The 25,054-nt window shown below is 31.9% G+C and overlaps 1 protein-coding gene across 1 annotated transcript; it reads right to left on the bottom strand.

Moving 5' to 3' along the window:
• Window positions 1–558: 558 nt before the first annotated feature.
• LOC105337402 (atrial natriuretic peptide receptor 1-like) lies at window positions 559–24,387 on the bottom strand. The gene is made up of 23 exons (XM_066073671.1): window positions 24,063–24,387; window positions 23,493–23,873; window positions 22,622–22,782; window positions 20,211–20,345; window positions 17,784–17,919; window positions 15,867–15,958; window positions 15,096–15,237; window positions 13,401–13,482; window positions 12,894–13,011; window positions 9,428–9,493; window positions 8,922–8,999; window positions 8,057–8,161; window positions 7,805–7,876; window positions 7,528–7,675; window positions 7,252–7,413; window positions 6,751–6,919; window positions 6,516–6,665; window positions 5,881–6,004; window positions 5,008–5,076; window positions 4,618–4,792; window positions 4,070–4,168; window positions 3,155–3,246; window positions 559–1,619 (listed from the first exon to the last, which is right to left on the bottom strand). The coding sequence occupies exons 1-23, from the start codon at window positions 24,361–24,363 to the stop codon at window positions 1,563–1,565; spliced, it is 3,114 nt and encodes a 1,037-aa protein (XP_065929743.1). The 5' UTR covers window positions 24,364–24,387; the 3' UTR covers window positions 559–1,562.
• Window positions 24,388–25,054: the final 667 nt, after the last annotated feature.

Here is a 25,054-nt window from a genome sequence, read left to right as displayed (position 1 = left end):
TTATATTTCACTTGATCAACATACATGTATATAGTATTAATAAGTTTTAGATTCGATCACCTAAAATAAAAAAAAAAAATCCGTAAGGGCTGCTGATCGATATTATACAAAAGTGAAAGAGCAATAAACATTACAAACAACTCTACTAGATAATGCTTTTTTACAGCCAGAAGATCAATGTTCACGTTTGATTGAGATAAACAATATTGTTTATTATTTATCAATACAGATTATATTATACGCAATACTGTTTTGTTGTTGTTGTTGTTGATTTTTTAATACAGCTGTTATATGTATACACTAAAATACTTTCTGTAGACTATACACTGTTAAAGTGGTAATTACAGAAATCGGAAGTGGAGGAGGTTCACTCACTACCAGTTGCAGTTCCTTTTCCAAAAATCGTGACTCATAAACTCAATATGGTCATAAAATTACAGATTATTTAATAGGATACGACATTGTCATATATCATGCATTCTAAATCGGTTAATTTTTCTTGAATACATCATGTCTACATGAAGCATGTAAAGAAAATTTTTAAGACACTAATTATGCTAATGATAACTAAAGCATTTATTAAAAACAACGTCGAAATACATGAAGTACAAATATGACATATTAACAACTTAATATGTACGAAGTTACAGCAAGGATACACTTTCATTTTATTTGGCAGATATCATCTTAAACGTTTATTTTACTTATAAATCATCAGCTTGTTGTCTTTAAGCTGACATGAATTCTTAAAAATGTTTGGTCGTCATAGTATTTCTGATCGCCCCTCAACTGCTACTGGGGTATATATACCGGTAAAGAAAGTTACGGTCGGTTGCTTTATGATCGAGGCATTAAGGATACACGGGCATATAAATGGATGAGCTACACTATTTTAAACAATGAAAAAAAACCCCGAATTCTACATTCAAAATAAAATAAAAGAAGTTATATTCTCTAACTTATTACAAATATACCCGCATTATCTTGCAAAGATAAGGCCAATATACTTCGCGTACACATCGGACACGTGTGTCATTCACATAAAATGCACAAAGTATGCATTCTATTGTAGACCCCGGCTGCACTTCACCCAACATCGTCCATGTATATAAGAGATAGTAAATCCAATACTAAATAAGTAATAACGTCATTTTGATAAGTTTTTACAGGTAAACACTTTTTTTGTCTGATCACAAAGTCCATGCTGTCACTTCACGATTCACTTCAGTGGAAGTCTTGCGCACGTGTGATAGTACAATAGTACGACACAGGGAACCGTTTTACAATAGTCGAAATTTTTTTAAAAGATATGTGTGCCTGAATTCCAGTATGTTTTGTTTTCTCTTTCATTGGATATTCCTTACCATTGCAGCAATATTTTTAAACGCGTTCCTACAAGTCTTTCCGTCCAAGGTAACGTGTTCGAGAACGAAACACTTGAATGCGGTGTCGGTGAAGCATGAGTAGTGTTCACGGCCTTCTCATTGTACTGGTGAGCGGAACTATAGAAATCGAAAACTTATATGACAATTGTCGGATTTAAACGGAAATTAAATAAATATTTATGAATTCCTGTCTGCTTTAAGGTAAAGCCAATATGTTCTCATGATACCCTTTCCCTGTAAAATAGAAAAATAATAATTTGTTCTTAAAAGGGATAAGCAATTCGATTTCAAGGAACGTAATGCAGATTTTTTTGTTTGTTCTGTGTTCCTATATATATCGCAAGTCTGTAACGAGATTCTATCTATGCTAGCAGAACATAAAAAACAAAAAGATATCATTTTTGGGAGTTGTTTTTAGTCAACTCTCTTTTGCAGTTACTCAGGAAAACCAAAAAAAATGTTAGGACCTGAGCACAGATCAAGACTTGGTACTTGTAAATATGGATGTATTCGATTTAATGTAATCAGGAGCATTGTTTTTCAAGGAAACATATTTTAAAATATCTTGAAAATATTAATAGTCAGGTTTTAAATGATACGAACAGTTAATATATTTTTTGACGCCGTATGTATTCCTACGCCAGAATTCAATAAGACTGACAGCAGTAGCGTTTGAAATCAAGGGCAGACTACCAATCCAAAAAATTACAAGTACTAGCGTTGACTAAACTTTCATTATTATTTGTTTGCTAAAGAATTGCTGGGATACATTTTTCAAAACGTATTTCGATTACTAATATATAATAATTGCTAGTATTTAATGGCGTTAATTTTATCTTTAAATATTTCATGTCATGATTCATATTCAAGTTTGCGTTGGTAGCTCTAAAAAAAAACCCCCAAGAAATCATGTTAGGAAAACATGGCGTAATAATAAATAGTGCTAAAAACTACTTGGCATACAAAATACATTCCTTTGATATTGCAATAAATAATAATCAATAGAATCAACTCCCGTCAGTACTTTAGTACTCTGATTTTCTTTAATCTTTGATTAACATGCAAATGGGCGTCATTTTGATCAAGATTATCAAAACGACTTATCAAATACAATACTTTGATTTTCTTTAATCTTTGATTAACATGCCAATGGGCGTCATTTTGATCAAGATTATCAAAACGACTAATCAAATACAATACTTTAATTTTCTTTAATCTTTGATTATCATGCAAATGGGCGTCATTTTGATCAAGATTATCAAAACGACTTATCAAATACAATACTTTGATTTTCTTTAATCTTTGATTAACATGCCAATGGGCGTCATTTTGATCAAGATTATCAAAACGACTAATCAAATACAATACTTTGATTTTCTTTAATCTTTGATTATCATGCAAATGGGCTTCATTTTGATCAAGAATATCAAAACGACTTATCAAATACAATACTTTGATTTTCTTTAATCTTTGATTAACATGCCAATGGGCGTCATTTTGATCAAGATTATCAAAACGACTAATCAAATACAATACTTTGATTTTCTTTAATCTTTGATTATCATGCAAATGGGCGTCATTTTGATCAAGATTATCAAAACGACTTATCAAATACAATAATACATTATTGATACCTTTGAAATTGAAAACTAACTAATCAATACGTGTATTAGACATGACAGTAAAAATCCAATATGTGCCTGCATGTAATTCACATTTTGCACAATTATACATTCTAATAGAAATATCAGATACTTTTTTTTTTTTACCTTAATTTGCAATTCTCCTCTCTCTTCAAGCAAGAAATCTTGATGGTTGTTCAGGAGGTTTCGAGTATTATCACTGGTATGAATTCTCATGGCTAAATATTTTATTTTTTAAAAGTTGTAATTAATAACAGTTTCACATGCCTTGTGCTATTATTTCAATAAAATATCAAATATCAATTTTATTTAAAAAAAAATCATAAATCAGAAGGTTTCGATGACTTTTACAAGTATTAATTCTCATGGCTAATTAGTTTTAGAAAACGAGGAAGATGTAATTAACAACAGTTCAACATTCCTTCTGCTATTAGTTCAATGAAAAATCAAATATCAATTTCCTCCTAAAATAATGGAAGAAACTTAAAAGTGAGTAAATGGCATAGTAATCCCATTAAGACACCTCTGCAGTCCTTCCATTAACATTAAGATATTTCCCTTGTTTGATTAGTTGTAAGAAAAGAAAACAATGCAAATCCCAATCAAACGTTTTTTTTCCAAATCTTCAAACGTATAATTATGATTTTTTAGCCATATCTGTGTTACTTGGTAACGAAATGTTCCATTTTTAAGATTTAATACTAGACCACTAAGTCTAAAAAATACCGCTGCCATCCTGTCCCATAAAACTGAAACAACAATCCCGCTCTGGTATACAATGGAATCATTAGATTTCGTGGTGGCTTACTGGAATTCTTAAGCCCCCCTCATCTAAGAATTAACGTCCCCCTGGAATTAATAGTTGGGGTAAAAAATTCACATTTCCTAATGTATGTATGAGAATATAAGAAAATACAAAGAACTATGTCCCACGAACCTGCAATCTACGAGAATTACTGGTCCCCTTCCCCCCAATTCCATATTCTAAAAATAGCCCCTATTAATAAGAAACAACAGTACCGCCTTTTGTACTAAACGTACGTTCTCCATTGGATTCCATCCGTGACGCAGTGTTTACAGTATCGCCAAACAGACAGTACCTCGGCATCTTCTGACCCACCACGCCTGCGCAAACTGGACCTACCAAACAGAGCTATCAAATAAAATGGACTCTAGGTCGCCATTTTATTTATCACGAGAACGCTTGCAACGCAATTAAAAAGAAGGTAATAAGGCAAGACGTGCATATACCAAATCTTTAGTTTTTTAAACAAATTGATACCAGCTTATATAAACTTTAAAAAATATTTTTTTTTTATTTTTATACAATGATATTTTAAAAAAAAAAAAAAATAAAAAGTTGCAAACAAAATGTAAATCAATGAATTCAATTATCTATGATGTTGTATGCGGTTACTTATGTAAACGAGGCTATTTGAAAGAAAAGTTATCAATATGATTAAAATAAACCCACAAGTCACAACCAGTTATGAAATAATGTTATTGCTACACTGAAAAAACGATTTACCTCAATAAAGTCACAAATTTATTACGTTTGAATAATGGTGAGCCGCTTATAGAAAACAAACCAGAATGTATTCCGATCCGTACACTGAGGCGGTGATCCGGTATATGTTTGATTTTGAATTTTTTCGCGTTCTCTAGAATGGAACACGACATCCGGGCTATTTCCACCACGTGTTGATCGCCATTCCTCGTTGGAAGGCCAGATACTACCATATAGGCGTCACCAATAGTCTCAACCTAAAGAAATTAATACGCAAAAAATAAAACTCCAACAATATGTATAATTGTTTATTTATCAAGTTAAAGAACACATAACGGTGCTAATCAAACTCATTATTCTAAGCAATATTAAAATAAAAATAGTATTCGATATCTCGTTTCCCCTTAAGCGCATTATCTATCTTCAGGCAGAGAATATAAGTTAGTTAGATCCAAATGTCAAAATATTTTACCTTGTAAACATCAAAGTTTTCGATTGTTTTGTCAAAGCAAATGTAGAGGTCATTTAGAAAGTCGATCACCTAAAACAACAAATACACGCTTACCATCTGAAAGTTTTTTTTCTGTCCAAAACAATAATAAAAACTTTGCATAAAATATACAATTAGTTTATTTAATCAATTGCTATAAACTTAATTCAAATATTCTTTATATCTCTTCAAGGTGCACGAGTCTTTGATTAAGATTTAAATTGAGATTAAATAACAAAATCAATGTACGCCAAAACTTGTTTTAGCGAATATCAAGGGACTGTAGAAAAAAACTTAGATATAGCCCCAACTCATTTTACGTTTATAATGAATATGTATAATTTACAATCTTAAAACCAATTCGTATGTTATGAAATTAATATTACCGCCATTTACATAAAAATATTGTCAAGGAAACCTTTTCACTTCTATTTAAAAAAACCTGTGTTATGTTTCAATTGGAGTATTTAATATGTGTATCTTAAAATTTTATCGATCTTCAATGAAACTTGTAATGGAGAATATTCGTTATCATATAAATGATAGAAATACGTTATAATTTTGCTAGCAGGGATTTTAAAATTACTTCGTTAGAGCCGTAAGTTTGTTATAGGCGTGCTCGTAATATACGTTAATTTTCTGTATATTTAAATAAGAACTTTGCCGAAAAATTAAATAAGAATTCGTTAAAGCCCTAAGTTTGCCATTTCCGTATTCGTTATATTCGAGTTTTTCTGTAAATAGTTTCATCATCTAGGATTTTTTCTTATGTTTCAATATGTTTCCAAACCTACAATGTTTGCTTGTTAACTATGGCGGTAACCGATAAACAATTTATTAAACAAAAAATATTACCTGCAAAGGGGTACTCTGTGATGACAGGCTTGTAAACCCAACGATGTCACTGAAGTATATGGTGACACACGCGTATGCCTCTGGCTCCACCATGCAGCCTGTTTTTAATTTGTCCGCCACACTTCTGTAACAATAAGAATAATTGATTTGTTTGATGGTTCATCCACACCAATCACAACTTTGTTTTTTACACAAAATTCATACACATTATGGAACGATACAAATAGTTTTGTTTCGAAAACAAACACTAATATAAGCATATTTTGGAGAGTTCCTTTCTTAAAACCAGAAGGTTAACCTTAACATGGCCTTTGACAAAAGTTTCGTTCTGTTGAATGGCTAAATATATAAATGTAAACTCCCTCACTATAAAATTTAGAAATTATTTTGATTAACTGTAGTACTACATTAATGTTTACAGGGTTAATTTCGTACCATGTAATTTTCACCCTTCAACACTTGCAAAGGGGTTCGCCTTAACTTGAATTCGACCGGACACAGTTGTGTTTTAAAAGGAGATTATTTGAGGCATTTGAATTCGCCTAGTCTTAAATTTGTAGAAGTGGCAGAAATATAACGGGGACAAATATATCCCTGTGTATAGTATCATAAGGTTCAAATACATGTACATGTACCTTGGAAGAATCTGGTAGAGCAGTTCATCCGACTTCCTTTTCTCTATTATCAAGCTCTGTGTTCTTTCTTCCACCAAATCTTCAAGATTATTGGCATACTCCTCCATACGAGATAAAAGCATATCGAGCAGTCTGTCTCCAGATTTATCCCTTCAAAGCAGTTGAACATCCTCTTTATAAACCAGTAGTTTAGATGTCAATAGAAGTTCATTTGTCCAACAGATTTATACCTTACCAGTGTAATTTTCGAGACTGTTTTCGCATGAACTGAAATGATGGTCTACATGTTGGATCCTCATCCCAGCAATTCCTCATGAGGTCTATCACGTTTTTATCAATCTCTGTTGTGTCCAACTGTGGTCGGAACTGTTCATCTCCGATAGTTTTCAAATTCATTACAATTTCTGTAATGGAACTCGTATAATATACTCGTGTAATATAATATATATATTATGTACACAATCTAAAAACTGATACACTATATATATATATATATATATATATATATATATATATATATATATATATATATATATATATATATATATATATATTTATATGAATTTGATTTGATATTTACTCAATATTTTAGTATTTTTGTTAAAATAAGGATAAATAGAATTTTCCGAAGAATCGTTTTTTTTTAAACAAATAAAATAATTCGACCAAATCAAATAAATTTTAATTATATTTGAGTTCATTATAACATTATATAAGTGGACTGAAAAGAGTTTACCTTCAAGTGTTAGAAATTCTTTCTCATTTTCATAAGGCTCTTTTCGGGAAACCACCTCATATATGATAATACCAAAACTGTATATATCAGCGCATTGCATCTCTATGCAATCGGAGCTAGTCTTCGATTTTCGAAGAAGTTCGGGGGCCACCCAAAGACACTCTTAAAATAATAAAGTTAAATTGTATTTCTGTTTTTTTTTTTTTATTTTTCACAGATTTAAAAAAAAGTTGCTACGTGTTTTAAAATTTGGATTTTCCTTATAAGCTTTCTTACTTTCACTATGGAAATCAATATTAAAATCTTTTAAAGACTGTAATCCGAAATTGGTCACTTTTAGAACGAATCTGCTATCGATGACACAACTTCGACTATGAAGGGAACCGTGAAACCGTATGTTTGAAGAATGAAGGTATTCCATAGCCTATTGATAATGCAGTAATTAGCAAATTAATGAAAGGAAAATTGAAAAGTTAAAGAAATGTAAAAGACCATGGAAATGGAAAGATTCGGTAGAGCAATATAAAAAATTTAAAAGGGATTGTTACATTACCTGAATGATATCGCGAATTAACGAAATGCTGAACTCTCTATTCAATACAAATGCCTCATTGCTTAGAATATCCTGAAAATGAAAATAAATAAATTTTAATTTATTACACCACTTGTACTTGTGGATTTTGTTGTAATGTTGATCCACATTTTGATATGTTTATTTCGGAACAACATCTGATATCAGGTTGTTTAAGTAGGAACTTGATATTGTAAAAAAAAAACAACTAAATCCATGAACGTTTCTACTCACCCTAAGATCCCCTCGAGAACAGAACTCGGTGACGGAATAAAGACCGGAGTCATGCTCTGTGAGTCCAAGGAATTTGGTCAGGTTATGACAATTAATGTTCTTCATCTAAGGGGAAACAAACCGAAGATATAATTTTAATTTATACACACTGTTGTTAATAGTTCCGAACCGTCAACAAATTAACCATTGGACAGACTTGAAAATTGAAAGAATTATTTTTATCAATAAACATTTGTTCAGCAAAGCAATATTATTTGTATTCTTATTTTTAAACTTTAAGTTTTACTCTTTTTTGCACAGAAGATACATGCATTCATATAGCTTTACAATGATAACGGCCTTAAAGCAATTCTAATGATATGAGTGATACATGTAGCGAACCTTAAAAGGTTGTTGTTTCATCTGACATCAATTATTTTATGAAAGAAGTATAGTTTAACTAATGTAACTTTTACATGTATTGTTTAAATGAATATAAAGGTAACAGGATACAAAGTGATGCCATTAAATAAATAGCGTCTATTTGGGAGGGTAACAGTCGAATATGACACCCCGAGAAAACCATTCGCTCCACGTCGGTTGACAATACTCGTAGTTTTCGAGGAGTGTCAAAATTAACTGCTACCCAAACAGGCACCATTTATTTTATTATAGTAAATGACTTCATTAAAAAAATTACTGCTTTTATATATAAATGACGTGGATTCTACTGCAAACCGTACGTCAATAATTTACGCGCATGCAACACTTTGTTGTGTTACCCGTTGCCATTTTTTTTGCTAACGCTGAGATTAAAAAAACTGCGTCTAAACCAATCAAATTTCAGTATTTAACAAAAAAGTATAATTAATATGTTCTTGTTTACCTGTACAAGTTCAACATAAAATGATTTAGACGACGGGGGCTGCTTTTTGTTGAATTTGTGTAAAACAATTTTGGAGCTCTGCAATTAGAACAAAAGATTATTGATCAAAAGTATCAAATCATCAAAGATTATAAGCAGTGAAAAATATCATAGCATTGCTTGTTTCTAAATACAAATAATGATAAAGTAAGGTATTCAAAGCATTTTATATAATATTAACACATTAACACATGTGATATTTAACAAAGTTGTTAATAAATAGTACTATGCAAACCAATTATACACCAAACGTGTATTTTCTGTAGAAAAAATGCTTAAGCTGGCCGACTAATCGATAAACATATTTCGTAGTACAACATGTAGAAACAGATATACTTTGAAGTTAAAAAACGGGTTTATTTAGCCATAAAAGCCCATACAATTGGAACAAAAATCTTTAAATGTTTATATAAAAATGTGTCAACGTTTTGTCTAGTCAAACCTTTACATGTATGTAACTTAAATACCTTATAAATGGCAACTTTTTTGTCCATGATCATTGATGTTGAACTAATGTCGGATAAAGATTTCAGCTGCAAAAAAAACAAGAGGCCCATGGGCCACATCGCTCACCTGAACAGCAGTTCCTTGTAACATTACATTTCGTAGCATATGCTTTTTCTATTTTAAACATTGAACCCCTTTCTGGGGACCCAGTTATGGTCCGAGGTTTATGGTTGGCTTGAACAACATAAATAGTAACATAGGAATGAAAATATGTAGCACTGCGGTGGGACCGCACGTACACAACCAGAAAAACTGAACGTAGAAGAGTTCCACTTCAAGAGGAATAACTCTCAGACTGTACAGAACATCAAGAAAGATAACTCTTGGTTCCACTACATTAGAGTTTACACAATTTGAGGATCCTTGCATAGTAATCTCACAAACTGTAGCATTATAGTTCTCGAGAAAAACTTTTTAAAAACATTTTCAATATATCTTTCTATGTTAAACTTTGAACCCCTCTTGGGGCCACAGTATTAGTCCAGTGCTAAAGTTTTTATTATTTGGAATCTACATTATTTAAGGATGCTTGCATAGTTATCTCACAAGGTGAAGCATTATAGTTCCCAAGAAAAAGATTTTTCAACATTTTCCCTCTTTATTTCTATGCTAAACTTTGAACACCTCTTGGGGCCCCAGTATTAGATTGAGGTCACGGCTTTTATAATTTTGAATCTACACTTTTTGAGGGTGCTTACGTAGTTATCTGACAAATTGATGCATTGTAGTTCTCGAAAAGAAGATTTTTAAACATTTTCCATATATACCGGTACTTCTACATTTAACTTTAAACCCATCTTGGGTCCCTAGTATTAGTCAAGGGGTCACTATTTTAAAACTGTCGAACCTTCATTATCCAAGGTTGTATGCATGATAGTAATCTCACAAATTGAAGCATTGTAGTTCTCGAGAAGAAGATTTTTTAACATGTTACCTTTATATTTCTATAATAAACTTTGACCCCATCTTGGGGCCCCAGTATTGGTCCGGGGTCACGATTTTACCAATTAGGAATCTACATAAGCGAAGGATGCATGCATAGAAATTCCACAAACTAAAACATTGTAGTTCTTGAGAAGAAATTTTTTAAAACTTTTCCTTTATGTTTTTTAAAATGTTTAAATTTTGAACCCCTCTTGGTGCCCATCAATTGTCCAGGAGTTACAATTTTTTGAATCTACATTATTTAAGGATGTACATGTATGCATAGTAATATCCCAAACAGTTGCACTATAGTTCTTGAGAAGAAGATTTTAAAACATTTTCCTATATATGTTAAAATCTAAACCCCTACTGGGGCCCCACTTTTTGTTCGGGGGTCACAATTTTTACAATCTTCACTATATATACAACCTTTTGTGTATGTATTGGCATTTTTGGTGAAGTGGTTCTTGAGAAGAAAATTTGTAAACATTCTTCATATGTAGTTATATGTTAAACTTTGAACCCCGCCTGGGGCTGTAGTTTTCGTCTGAGGGTCACGATTTCTACAATTTAGAATCTTCATTATACATACAAGCTTTTGTGTAAATATTGGCATTTCTGGTGCAGTGGTTCTTGAGAAGAAGATTTTTTAAACTTTTCCATATGTGGTTCTATGTTAAACTTTGAACCCCGCCTGGGGCCCCAGTTTTGGTCCGAGGGTCACGATTTTTACAATTTAGAGTCTTCACTATATATACAAGCTTTTGTGTAAATATTGGCATTTCTGGTGCAGTGGTTCTTGAGAAGAAGATTTTTTAAACATTTTCCTATGTATTTCTATGTTAAACATTGAACCCCGCCTGGGGCCCCAGTTTTGGTCCGAGGGTCACGATTTTTACAATTTAGAATCTTAACTATATATACAAGCTTTTGTGTAAATATTGGCATTTCTGGTGCAGTGGTTCTTGAGAAGAAGATTTTTTAAACATTTTCCTATGTATTTCTATGTTAAACTTTGAACCCCGCCTGGGGCCCCAGTTTTGGTCCGAGGGTCACGATTTTTACAATTTAGAATCTTCACTATATATACAATCTTTTGTGTAAATATTGGCATTTCTGGTGCAGTGGTTCTTGAGAAGAAGATTTTTAAAACATTTTCCTATGTATTTCTATGTTAAACTTTGAACCCCGCCTGGGGCCTCAGTTTTGGTCCGAGGGTCACGATTTTTACAATTTAGAATCTTCACTATATATACAAGTTTTTGTGTAAATATTGGCATTTCTGGTGCAGTGGTTCTTGAGAAGAAGATTTTTTTAAACTTTTCCATATGTGGTTCTATGTTAAACATTGAACCCCGCCTGGGGCCCCAGTTTTGGTCCGAGGGTCACGATTTTTACAATTTAGAATCTTCACTATATATACAAGCTTTTGTGTAAATATTGGCATTTCTGGTGCAGTGGTTCTTGAGAAGAAGATTTTTTAAACATTTTCCTATGTATTTCTATGTTAAAATTTGAACCCCGCCTGGGGCCCCAGTTTTGGTCCGAGGGTCACGATTTTTACAATTTAGAATCTTCACTATATATACAAGCTTTTGTGTAAATATTGGCATTTCTGGTGCAGTGGTTCTTGAGAAGAAGATTTTTAAAGACATGCACCCTATACTTACTGTTTCGCAATTATCTCCCTTTTGAAAAGGGCTGTGCCCTTCATTTTAACAATTTATAATCCCCTTACCATAAGGATGCTTTGTACCAAATTTGGTTAAATTTGGCCTGGTGGTTTTTGAGAAGAAGTTGAAAATGTGAAAAGTTTACAGACGGACGGACAGACAGACAGACGGACGGACGGACGGACGGACGACGGACAACGGGTGATCAGAAAAGCTCACTTGAACCTTCGGTTCAGGTGAGCTAAAAAAAAAATCAACCTTTATACATTCCTTAAAACAGGCTTTATCACAATTTTGGTCAAAATTATTTTTTAGACTTTAATGTTTACAATGTTTCAAAAAGACATATTTGATAGTCAACCAAAATATGTCACTCATTATGTTTTAAGCGAGTTATAAAGCTTACAATTACATGTATTTGCTATTTTTAAAAAAGCTTTTGTTACCATTTTGAAGGTCGAGGTAGAAATTCTATTTTTGACATAAAATGAATGTATTAAACATTTGGAACTGTTTATTTGACAATGTGCTTGAAATGAACAACCAGATAGACAAACCAGTTTGAAAAAAAATCCGGTAAATTGAACATATGTAAACAAAAACAGGTTACAAGCCTTCATTACATGACAAAGAATTGTGAGCCCTCTATCTGTCTCAAACTGACTGATCTTCAATTTTTATTTGAGCACTAAAAATGCATTACTAAAGCATTGTAAATAATGAAAAATAAAAATTAAGAAAAATAGACTTTGACCAAAAAAAACATGACCATGTCTCTTTAATTTTGTGCTTTAGGCAGACACAAAAAAGAATATCTATTCATATCTACCTTGGCTTCAGACAGACACAGATTGGAATATCTACTGTAACATTGGGATATCCATGAAATTTCTTCCCAAGGTATTTTCCACCAGCTGCTTAATAGTTCGGCATCTTTCGTCCTTTTCCTTTAAATTATTTGATGCAACTGTACATCTACGTTTGTAATCACGTTAACTTACATATCATTTTGTGTTTCATGTGAAAATATTTAACTAATAAAATGTTTAAAATCATCAGTAATGTAGTTAAAGAAAAACGGATTATTTTAAAAAAAAATTATATTATAAAAATTACATCTAAATTTATGAACAAAAAGTCCGATTTTGTAATAACATAATAGTAATTATGTAACAATTTGGAATTTTAATTTTTATCTAGATTAAACTTTTTATTTGATATTCATTTTTGTGCCTTGCTTATATTTTTTATACTATCGTGTACAAATATTAAACTTGATTATAATAATTTTTTTTCACAAAATAAAAAGATGTATATGTTGCATAAGAATACAAACCTATAGATAAGAAAGACTATATTGCAGACGGAGAAGATCAGTACGGACAGTACAATTGAGAGCACCATAAACGAATTGTTATCTAAAATACATCACATGCATGATTAACAACGGCCTGTATAACATGTGAAATAAAGATTATAAATCTAATATAATTTTTTAAGCAACGACAATATTTCGTAGGAGATAAACTGCTTTGTGGATACTTTATTTTGCAATGAAGATTCTTACTTAAAAAAAAACCCAAACAATACAAGGTCTACCAGAGAAATTTAAAAACCGATTATCGACGAGATATCTTCGCGAGAAAGAACTGCTTGCTAACCATAGTACTTACGAGGGTTGATTTTATTGATCATCATGTATTTCCAAACAACGATTTATATTTCCGCATGGCAAGTAGTTTTTTATCGGTATTTGAATAATGAATAACATTTTCTTTTGGATATGAATTCTTAGGCTTTACCGACAAGAATTCCGAACTACAAACGGAAAACCTCAAATTATCTATGTTATGTGATCATATTAAAAGATAGAATAATGATGCATTATGTATGATAATCAGTAATCGAAGAATATTTGAAGAGAGTCTTTAACACTGTGCCGGATAATTATGCCGGTGCCAAGGTGACATTTTTGCAACCGCTGAAGATGCAGTTTCAGAAAAATCCATATATACCATACGATAGACCATTGTCTAGAGAGTATATAACCACTTTTGTTTTTAGTGTGTTTCACCTGAAAGGTGAGAATTTACCTTTAAATATTAATATCCCATAGGAAAATGACAATTCCTATAGGAGAATTGATTCTCCTACAGGAAATATTGACAATCCTATAGGATTTTTTAAAGTCCTGTAGATATTATATTTCCTATAGGAGAATGGTATTTCCTGTAAGAATTTGATTCAGATACGTACTTTTCCTATAGGATATCAAGTTTTGCTATCGGATTTTATCAAGTCCTATCGGAATTGAAATTCCTATAGGAAGTTCTTGTATTCCGATAGGAAATTTTAAATTACCTATAGGAATACTGTTTTTTCTATGGAAATTTTTTTTTCCTATGAACATTCATTTTTGAAAGGTAAGTATCTCACCTGACAGGTGAAATACAATGATAACAAAGGTGATTATTTACTCCTTAAGCAATTGTCTAGCATATGGCATATTTTAATTTTTTGGTATATGCAGTATAGACGGGTGTAAAATGCCACCTTGGCACTGGCATAATTATCCGGCACAGTGTTCTGTGTATCCAAGCTAATTTTTATACAAACAAATAATAATAAAGTTTAGTCTTAGCCAGTACTGGTTCTATCTTTTTGAACTGTGGCGTAGGAATACAAACAACTACAAAGGTATTTGAAGACTATTTACAAGGTATTGATAAACGTTTCCTTAAAAAATCCCAATGTTTCTAAATGCATTACATCGACTCTATCGATTTTTATTTTCAAGAAATGCATTGTTAGTGGTCATGATTTATGCTTGGGTCTAAACCCTGTTAAAATTTCGGTTTGCTAAAAAAATTACATTAGAGAGCTAATTAAAATCAACTCCAAAATCTGTTTACCGCGTATCATTGGCGTTTACTTTTCAAAAAAAAGTTGTAGATCAGCGTTTCAATCTAGAAGCAGTTGTTTTCAACAAAAAGCTGTTCTAAAAAAATAGTGCAAGATGTAAACCTCATACCCTCGGAATCTATGCATTCTAATGCGTCACCAGTGTATCCACATCGAGGTTTGTTCGCTGGAGGTCCTTTGCCGTTCGGCCAATGAATTGTATTAGAATTGCTGAATTGAAACGGTATGGTTGCCCCTCCATAACATACCGGCTGCAATGTTTATTTCATTGTAAAATGTTGGGGTTCCACGATTTTCACACAACTTTCCATAAACTATATATCACACCTTTACTGGATTTCTCAGATGTCATATGAATATGATATCTAGTATATTTAAACAATTTCAACAGAATGCTTTCTTCCGTGATTCATGTGGGGAATAAGGATTGCGACATTGCAGAAAAAATGAGTACTGTGCATATTTTTACAGAATACAGATACATTTACATCATTGTATGGTTTTGAATTAATTCTTATTTTGTAATAGACTAGCATGTTGAATTCGATCATGAATTATATGTAAGTAAGAATGTTAGCAAATTATGGTATCATGTGTTATGGTTGTATTGACTTCTGAAAACAGATTTTTTACCAATAACATTTGTTATATTGCAATTAAAGATTTTCAATTTTTGGCTATCGTGAGTTTATAGCAAAGGCAGGTCATGTTTGATATTTATTTCAGTAATGTAACTTTTTTTCTTTAAAGTGAAATCCATACACTTATATATATGCTGTCATTTAACTTTAATTTACCATTGTATCATATTTTGAAAGGAATTATCATGCCCCACACTCTAAAAAAACAAACACAAAAAACAATCAAGAACAAAACTTACAACAAAGTCTTCAATGTATGGATCAAAATCTAAAAGCATCCAGTTAGATTCCTTATCGCCATTGCCATTTATATATAAATCTCCGTTGATACCTACAAAATAAAGGCAATAAATATTATTTAAAATCTCGTCAATATTTTTAAATGTTCATTCTAATAAATGGAGCAATTTTAAAATTATGAAATGAAATGCTATGATATTTTCATCATTTTGTTACCGACACGTTTTCTTGACAATACCACAGGAAACAGTAAAGCAAGAGGGATTGAAATCAATTACAATGTACAGCATCGATCAGACCCAACTTAACAAAAAGTAAACCCCAAAAGTATACCCCAACTAAACCATTGGTTTCTTTCTGGGTTTACTCTGGGTTTACTCCAGGTTAACTGAAGTGGACCCAGGGTAAACCTAACGTAAACCCAGAGTGGACACAGAGAGTAAACCCAGTCAGATGTAAACCCCTAAAAGCAAACGCTAACTGTGTATTCGGAATATACAAGGGGCAAATATTACAGGCAATAGGATGGTAAGATAAGAGACAGGACTGCCTCACACTTCAGTGCCTAAAGTTGACCTCAAAGGCAATTTCCAGGTAATTCCAAAGTAAGACCCGCGTAACCCCAAATTAAACCTCAAGTGGACCCAAATTTTCAAAAAGTAAACCAAGAGTAAACCCTAAGTAAACTCCAAAAGTAAACGCGGGGTTTAGTTTGGGTTTACTCTGTTGTTAAGTCTGATCGGTACTGTACCTGTTAAGAGAACTCAACCGAGGAATTTGTGTTTTTCAGCACGTGCTTCGGATTGATGTTATCTTTATGTGATTGATATTAGTCCTTTGTAATAGCCCACAATGAAGAGCAGTACAGAACAAAAGAAAAAAAAAAGGAATGTCTTTTGAATGTCTGTGTCTAAAATGTTCTTCCAACAGGTTATACTCAGTTTATATCTATCGCTCATTTGGTATTGATACTGTTTTGAAATATCTTTAAATATTGATATTATTATATATATTAAATATCGCTCACACAAAAGTAATTCTTATATTATTAGCTTTAAATATTGACAATCTGTTACACAAAAGTTATTCTAGTATGATTTTTCATTTCTCTAAGCTTATCGCGGCGATTATAATCGACAATCAAGTGGAATGGTATAAAACGTATGCGACTGATAGTGAGTTTGAGATATTCCCGCACATGTCTTTCTATTAAACATTGAGGAGGGTCAGTAAGCACTATAAATCTTTTACAATGTCAGCATAGTAAAATCATTAATGATAACATTAAAGGTCTTTTTTTCAACCTGTTATATACACATTTTGACCCAGGTGTGGACCCGTCTTTTCTTGGTGATACATATTTCTGAAAGTGTGAAGATGCACTTCCTGTCATACAAGTTTCAATTTGTTTGCCTAATGGTCATTTTAAGATTTTTTGAAACATTGTTCTCTCTTCCAATTTAAACAAAATCAAGCTTTCCCCTATATCCTAAATGGGCAAATTAGTGGTCTGAAAAGCTCACATGAGCCTGTGAATATATGTCTGGGGCTTGTGTTGCTGAGACAGAAGTAACCTTTTTATTTAAAGAGACTTGAAAACATAAGTGCCTGGAATCAAATCAAAGTACATTTACAACTAAATGTCTTATTGGATATTTTTTAATTGTACAACGGGTTTTATATTGTTTCTGCAAAACTCGATTTTCTAAAAACATTTATAATGCAAACACTCTTGTATAGCCTTGCAAGAGTAATTAAGAAAAATGAATCATTCCATAACCTTAATAATGAAATCCTTTTAAATATCCTTACAAATTAGCAGTCATTATTTCCCAATACAGTTAAAGAATATATATAAATCCTAAGAATGATATCTTTCAACGAAAGGAAAAACACCCAGTGCAATTTCTTCACACCGTCAAAAGTTCTGTTCCAAAGTCTTTTGCTGAGTCCAAAACCGTCTTTAAAGTCTTTTCCGGCTTGAAATGCTTCATTGACAACCTCTCCGTAAAGTGCAAAAGCCTCATAAAAAGCGGTCGCGGGTGGATTAAGCTATTTAAAAAAATGATATCAAATATATTGGTTTAAACATTTTTCTGTTTCCCTCCAAAATAATTGATATATTTGCGAAAAAGAAATGAAGTACAAAATTTACTCCTCATTAGAGAGTCTATTTGGGAAAAGTAACCGTAAACCTCTCTTAAATTTTTGAAAAATCCTTGCTAAGAAAAAAAGAGACGTCTAATAAACAAGAGACATATAGACCACATTGCTCATCTGAGTAACAACCACTGACCAAAACGATTTAGGTATCTAATACAAAACATCCAAACAACCTAGGTAAATAGGTCTTTTTCAAAAAAGTTTCAAAAATTTTCTCCACTTACACTTTATATTTCAAATTCTGTTAAACAACAAGTCCCGTTTGCTGTTTAAGTATTTAAAAAGTTTTTTTCTTTATTATTCTATTACTATTTAAACTTCAACCTATTTTTCCCTTGTTTTGTGACCCTACTCTCAACCTGGAATCATGGTTATAACAAACTTGAATCTATACTATCTGGGGATGCTTTCACACAAGTTTCAGGCTTTCTAGATCTGGCAGTATGGGTTATGAAATTAAGATCTTTTAAAGACTTTCTCTCATTATTTATATGTACCCTCTCCCCGAAATTAAGGATATGTATAACCCCATGGGATCATGATTTGATCTAACTTGCACTAACACTATCTGGGCATGTTTCAACTTTTCTGACTATCAACATTGGAAAAGGATACTGTAGACGTATTTTTTCCACGGGGTCATAATTCCGCAGAATCACAATATCAATTTAATCCGAGGGTAAAGATTTACGTAGATTCTTTGAATGAAAAAAAAAATCATGTGAATAATTATTATAAAATTTAGTTCTGAGCGATTTTCATTACCTAGAATTTTTCCAACTTTGGACTTAAACTGTAAGAACTGTTCACACTGTGAACAGTAATAATCGGTTGTGCACTGGTCGGTAGTCATTAGTTAGCCGTCAAGATGTTACGACGCTGGGTAAAATCGTCTTGTGAATCACCATATGATGAATATTTACCAATATATGGGTTCACATCTTGTTTAAATTATGAGTTGATCAGTTTTATCAATTCAAAGTCAGAGAACAAAGGGATCTAAAAGTTGCAGTAAAAACACGGGTCTTAGCGTGTAGTTAATTGGGTCATTGAAAGACAAACCCGATTGGGGCTATTTGTCGTCTGACACGTGCCGTTATCTCAAGCTGAAAGAAAGCTTTACTTTCATGCAAGTAAATTTACAGAAGATTCAAATCTTTAGGACAATAAATTATTTATTATGTGAATTCTCAATACAAATTTGTTTCAAATTGACAGTTTGCATAGATAAAAAACGATATACATTGGGTACACGTATATGCAAGTGTTATATAATGAAGTAACTTCCAATTATTCTTATTCATGTAATTTCATTCCAAAATGCACTTTAAGTACACTGGGAAAAAAATCCGCGGAAAATTTGTGCCCGCGTTCATAGCGTAAATTAATACCACGGGGACAAAAGTACCTCTACAGTATTTAAAAAAGACATTTTTTTTTCTTTTTATCCCTGTTTTAATGTTCACGTTCACCATTGCGGCCCCACCTTTATGTTTGATGTCAGGTGTTGAAAAAACTTAGATCTAAACTACTTGAGGGTGATTTTCAACAAGTTTCTGCTTTTCTGGTCGAATAATTTTTAAGAATAATATTTCAAAAAAAAATTTCAAGTTAACACACTGTAACAAAAAACATTTAAAGCTCCTATTGTAGCTTCAAACCACTTCCCAAAATCAAGATTTGAATAAATACTAGCCGCGGAGTCTTCTGCACAAGACTTACATTTTTGACAAAATAGTATACCTGTTTTTTTAACTTCAATATTTTCAATAAAACTATATCTTGTTTTTCTGAAGAATAAACGTGACCCTCAGTTAAAAAAAACTAGAAATCTCTACACCTACACCTTTTTAGCCAAGAAATTTGTCCAATAAATCTGGAAAAGATGAAAATGCCAAAAGTTCACAACAACGACGATAACTACAGACAACGACAGACAACGTAGCCTTTTGATCAGTGAAAGGCACTTCGGCCTTCTGCTTAGTTGCACGTAAAAGAATAAAAGATGATCTAATGTTTACACAGCCTCATCTATAACATTTGTTTCCCGAAATGCAGATCTTATACATTTTCAAAACATATAGCTCTTAACAATGTATAAGTATATATTAAATGGTTGTTATTTGTTTATATATTAAACTAAACGTAAATACTTTCATGAACAAAAAACAGTCACTTACATCTTCGTTAAAGTAGCTAAAATTGTATTGTTCTAAAGATCTCCTTTTCAATTGCAAGGAGAATTCTTGATATTGCTTTGTTTGTGACTGGTATAAACCAATCAGAAAAATGGACTCAAATGCCTTTTTCACTGCCTACAAGAAAGAAAAAGTATAGGTAATAATAAAATGGAACATTAAAAAATCTGGATAACAAATGAATAAAACACGTCCTTTGCAAGATTCATTATGCTATTGCATCAGTTGAATTTATTGTAGCCATCAAAATTTTACACACATGTTTTTTGAACTAGTATAATTTATAAGAAAGAAAGATAGATAGATAAATAAATAGAGAAAGAGATAGATAGATAGATAGATAGATAGATAGATAGATAGATAGATAGATAGATGGATGGATGGATCGATCGATCGATCGATCGATCGATCGATCGATCGATCGATAGATAGTATTCATACATGATATATGTACATGCATACTAAAAAAATCTTACTGGATTTTTTTAGCGTCCTATACGATTTTTTCCGAAGGATAAGAAATATTCGGAACTCGGCAAAGTTGATTTTTCTTATAGAAACGTTAGTTTTCATGCGTAATGATTACTTTCTCAATATTTTCAACAAAAATATTTATATTCATTTAATCTATTCGTCCGAATAAAAATCAGAGAAATATTTCATATGTAAATTATTTTGACATAAAGAAATGTGTATCTTGCATGAGAGCTAGATCACCACAATATGAATGAATGAAATGAAAATCTAAAAGCAATAGTTTATGTAAAGCGTTTTACAAATAATGATTTTATGCTACTGTAATTAAGTTCTTTTTGGATTTTGTGGTGGTGATAGCGAAAACGACAAACAGTAAAATAAACAAAACAAAATGAATTTATTTATCAACAAAACAAATTAAAATAATACAACGTGAAGATACTCACACTCCCAAACACACAACCTCACTCTCTCACTAAGTAGAAATGGAACTTTAAAAAGTAAATCAATCAACACTGATAATGAAACAATAGTGAATTAATTTTTAACACACTCAGTTGTCAGTATCTTTATGAAACAAATGCATGTAAATGCTTTAAACGCTAGCTATAGCTATAACAGTATGTGAAGAAATAAACCAAAAATTCAAAATTACCAATACTGTTACATGTAATTTCACAGGAAAAGTAAACTGGAATGTTATCTGTAATTGAACAATTAACTTTTATCACTAGAAAATCTGATAAATCATTTAATCATTAAATAGTATTGAAAGTTTGGCTTCAAATAATTGCAAAAGCCACTCTACAAAGTCAACACTGGGCCTCCATAGCAAGCAAAACACATAAACAAAACGTTCCGTCTCCAATCCTGGACTCAAAGGTCTCTTATTGGAAGACTGTCCACACAGGGTCTCCTAACCATAAAAGTTCGTCAAATACGAACTCCCGTGCGTCCCACTTGCGTCACGCGCTGCTCTGTGAATGGTTCTCGGTCCTAGTCCACATATGCTACGCTAAGCCTTCAACTGACGTTTCTACATTGACCGACCGGCTTAAACAATATAACTATCCCTGTACTGAAACAATAATTACCTATTCTAAAACCAATATTCATTTATACAACGAAAATAAACACAGACCACACCCCCGTAAATATACCATGAAAGTGAGAAAATACATACAAAAACTTACTGGCTGGAGAAAAGCAAATGCCCAAATGCCCAAACAGATTCACAGTAATTTATGGCTACCAGTCTACCAGACTTACTTCTGGAATTCGCCAAAATTAACAAACTGGACGACGAATTCACCAACGTGGCCGCACACTTGACAAGCAGCCACGGCTCTAACTCACCAAACCGGTTATGCTAAGAATAGCCCTAATACCGAACACTCTCGATTGGAAATATGGAACAAAACTTAGTCCAAAATTACAACAATTTACACGAACAAATACAAAACTAAAATTAACTGAATTCAACTTCATCACAGCTACTATTTAAACTTAAAACGTTATTCGAAGAATTTACGCTTACAAATACAAAAAGACATTAAGGTTGGATTAAAAGCAATACTAGCACTTGCTCTGAAATTATCTCATTTTGATCATGCACATTTATATTACAAGTACACAATTACAAAATAACATGAATGCGCCAATTGGGAAAAATTCTTGAAGCGTTTTGTAAAATAGAGAGAAAAATTCATTAAAAAAAGTTGTAAACATGCAAGTTCAAATAAAATGATTGTCTGGTAGTGCAAAACAGCGTGGGTTTTCACAAAAAAAAAACAAAAAAAAACCTAGGATATAACTAAAAATAAGAATTACATTTAAGATAAGAATTACATTTCCCTGTTCTTGTACATATAAAAGAGCAAAATTTTTTGATGGAAAACTAATAATTATTGACAAACCTGTTCATCCTCATCTCCTATCTTCTTCATGATATTGCCATTTATATAACCGTTGAAATTGAAGAAATATATAAAAGCATGATCTCCCTCGGTCATTCCTAGAGATCTAGCTGTCAGTAGCAACCACCGTAAAGCCACGTTGTCACAAACAACTAGATAGACTAGACAAAATGAAAATTGAGTATAATATATATATATATATATATATATATATATATATATATATATATATATATATATATATATATATATATATATATATATATATATATATATCAAGTGTGAAAATCAATGAAATTCGTATCACGGGATCCATGTTTTACTTCGAGAGATCAAGAACTTCGAGAGATCGGAGTTTGAGAAATCAAGATCTTTAGTGAATTTTCTTAGTTATATAGAATAAAAAATCCGCACCGTGATTTCTCTTTTCGAGATCAAGAACTTCGAGAGATTAAAGTTCAAGCCACTGAATGTCACCTTTAGGTATACTTTTTGTATTGTTTATTTTGACGACAAAGAGTAAACGAAATGGCGGGATGTGAATCATAGATCTTTCTTTTTTAGGTTTGGATTAAATTATCGAAAAAAAGGTAATTCAATATCTTTTGCTAACTTAATCAGTTTAATTTTCACCATTCTAGCCATTATAGCCTTTTTAGTACCATAATGCAGCTAATGTGAAATTGTACTTTTGTAATTCAAAACTTGATGTTATATAAGAGTTATAGAACTAACTGCATCATTTGAGGGGTTAAAATACTAATGCAAAAATGCGTATGGGTCAAAAACAATTGCACGAATAAAGAACGCGTCGTTTTTTGAAAAAGTTTATAATGATTATTTTTAGATAAATCGTCTTAAAATATATTACCTCGAGATGTTTTATTTCCCTCTTTCAGGACATTGTGATATCCATCTTCTGTTTCAGAGGAAAATTGAAGAAGTGTTGATTTCAAACCAGCGCTTAAAATATTTGAATGAATATTTTTCGCAAATCCTGTGTTAACATTATATACCGTTTGCTTCAGTCTCTTTCCTTCTCCCTCATATAATACTGAAACGTCTGTCCAATTAAAGTAAGAAAACATCTCCACGTAAAACTGAGCCAGTTGGTTATAGTTGTTTACAAGTCTAGTCAGTGTCTTAAAAATTGTTTTATCATCTAAAACCTCATAGGCTCCGCTAGTTGCAAACACAGGGATATTCCATTCTGCCGCCATTCTACCTATGAATTCCATAGCAACACTGCAAGCTGAAATTCATAATCAAATCTTTACAATTATGCTTGAAGACAAAAATAATGTGATTGTAAGATTATTGCAATATGTTTGGAAAGTATCTTAAAAAAGATGCAGGTCTAATAACGCATTATAATACATGGTGAGTCAACCCCCCCCCCCCCCTCAAAAAAATAAAATTATATATAAATACATTTGCTTACTTGGTCCGATTATTGCTGTAATGTTTTTCAAGTGATGCATCTCAGCTGCTATCTTTCCAAACAGTCCTTGTCGAGTTGGATCACACTCCGATCCTTGTAAAGAAAGATAGTTAATAATTTCTACATCCATGTCCTTGCCGACGAATTCTTTTAGTTTTTGAACACCTAAATCTACGGCTGGTCCACTCCTATGTATGCCAAATGGCACGGTATCATCAGCCTGAAATACTCCAACTGTTACTCTCTCTCTTTCTGCCAACACCACATTAAGGGATAGAAGCAAATAAACCTGAACAAGCATATTTCTGTGTTTTGAATCTATCACTTATTTTCTATAGTTCACAAAAATAAATCCTTGCCTTTTAAACTTATACTCAGGTAAGGTCTTGTTGAACTGTGCGTATACAAATTATATGTTTTTTCCAGATATCAAATTATAAATTAAATTGCCATCATAGAGTCTTTCAACGTAAAAAAGGTCTCAAACTTACAAAGATGACATTCTTTAATTGACATATAATCCTGCCATTATCTTAGAATCCTTTCAAAGCCCTTTGATTTATCTAATTTATGGAAAGAAAAAAGAGCACTTACCTCGAACAAATTTAAAAATTATTCTTAAAATAGCTCTCAGCATACAACATCTTTTGTATCGTAATCATGTTTTTACAGCTTGTTATCCCGTGGAAGGCAATACTTGGCATGAAGGAAAATATGATGGTTTGCTAAAAAAAAATCTCTCTCTTCGAAAGTGATAGTTAAAAGGGTTGGCGAATACTTGTCCATCATACATAGATAAAAGCTTAGGTGTAGAGGTGATCATAGGTTGCCATAATTGAATAGGTCTTAGGTTTTTTACTCTCTCTTCTCAATTTGCTTTGAATTTACATGGATAAAAAATTGTATTGATTTTTACTCATTACACAAGAACTTATTGGTTTCATAATTAAAGGTCTTTTGTTTTAACAAAACACGTACTGACATTGTTTTAG

The sequence above is a fragment of the Magallana gigas genome, chromosome 10, assembly GCF_963853765.1.
Source record: "Magallana gigas chromosome 10, xbMagGiga1.1, whole genome shotgun sequence".
Taxonomy (NCBI): domain Eukaryota; kingdom Metazoa; phylum Mollusca; class Bivalvia; order Ostreida; family Ostreidae; genus Magallana; species Magallana gigas.
Note: the sequence above shows the minus strand (reverse complement) of the source record. Positions and strands in the feature narration are given on the sequence as shown.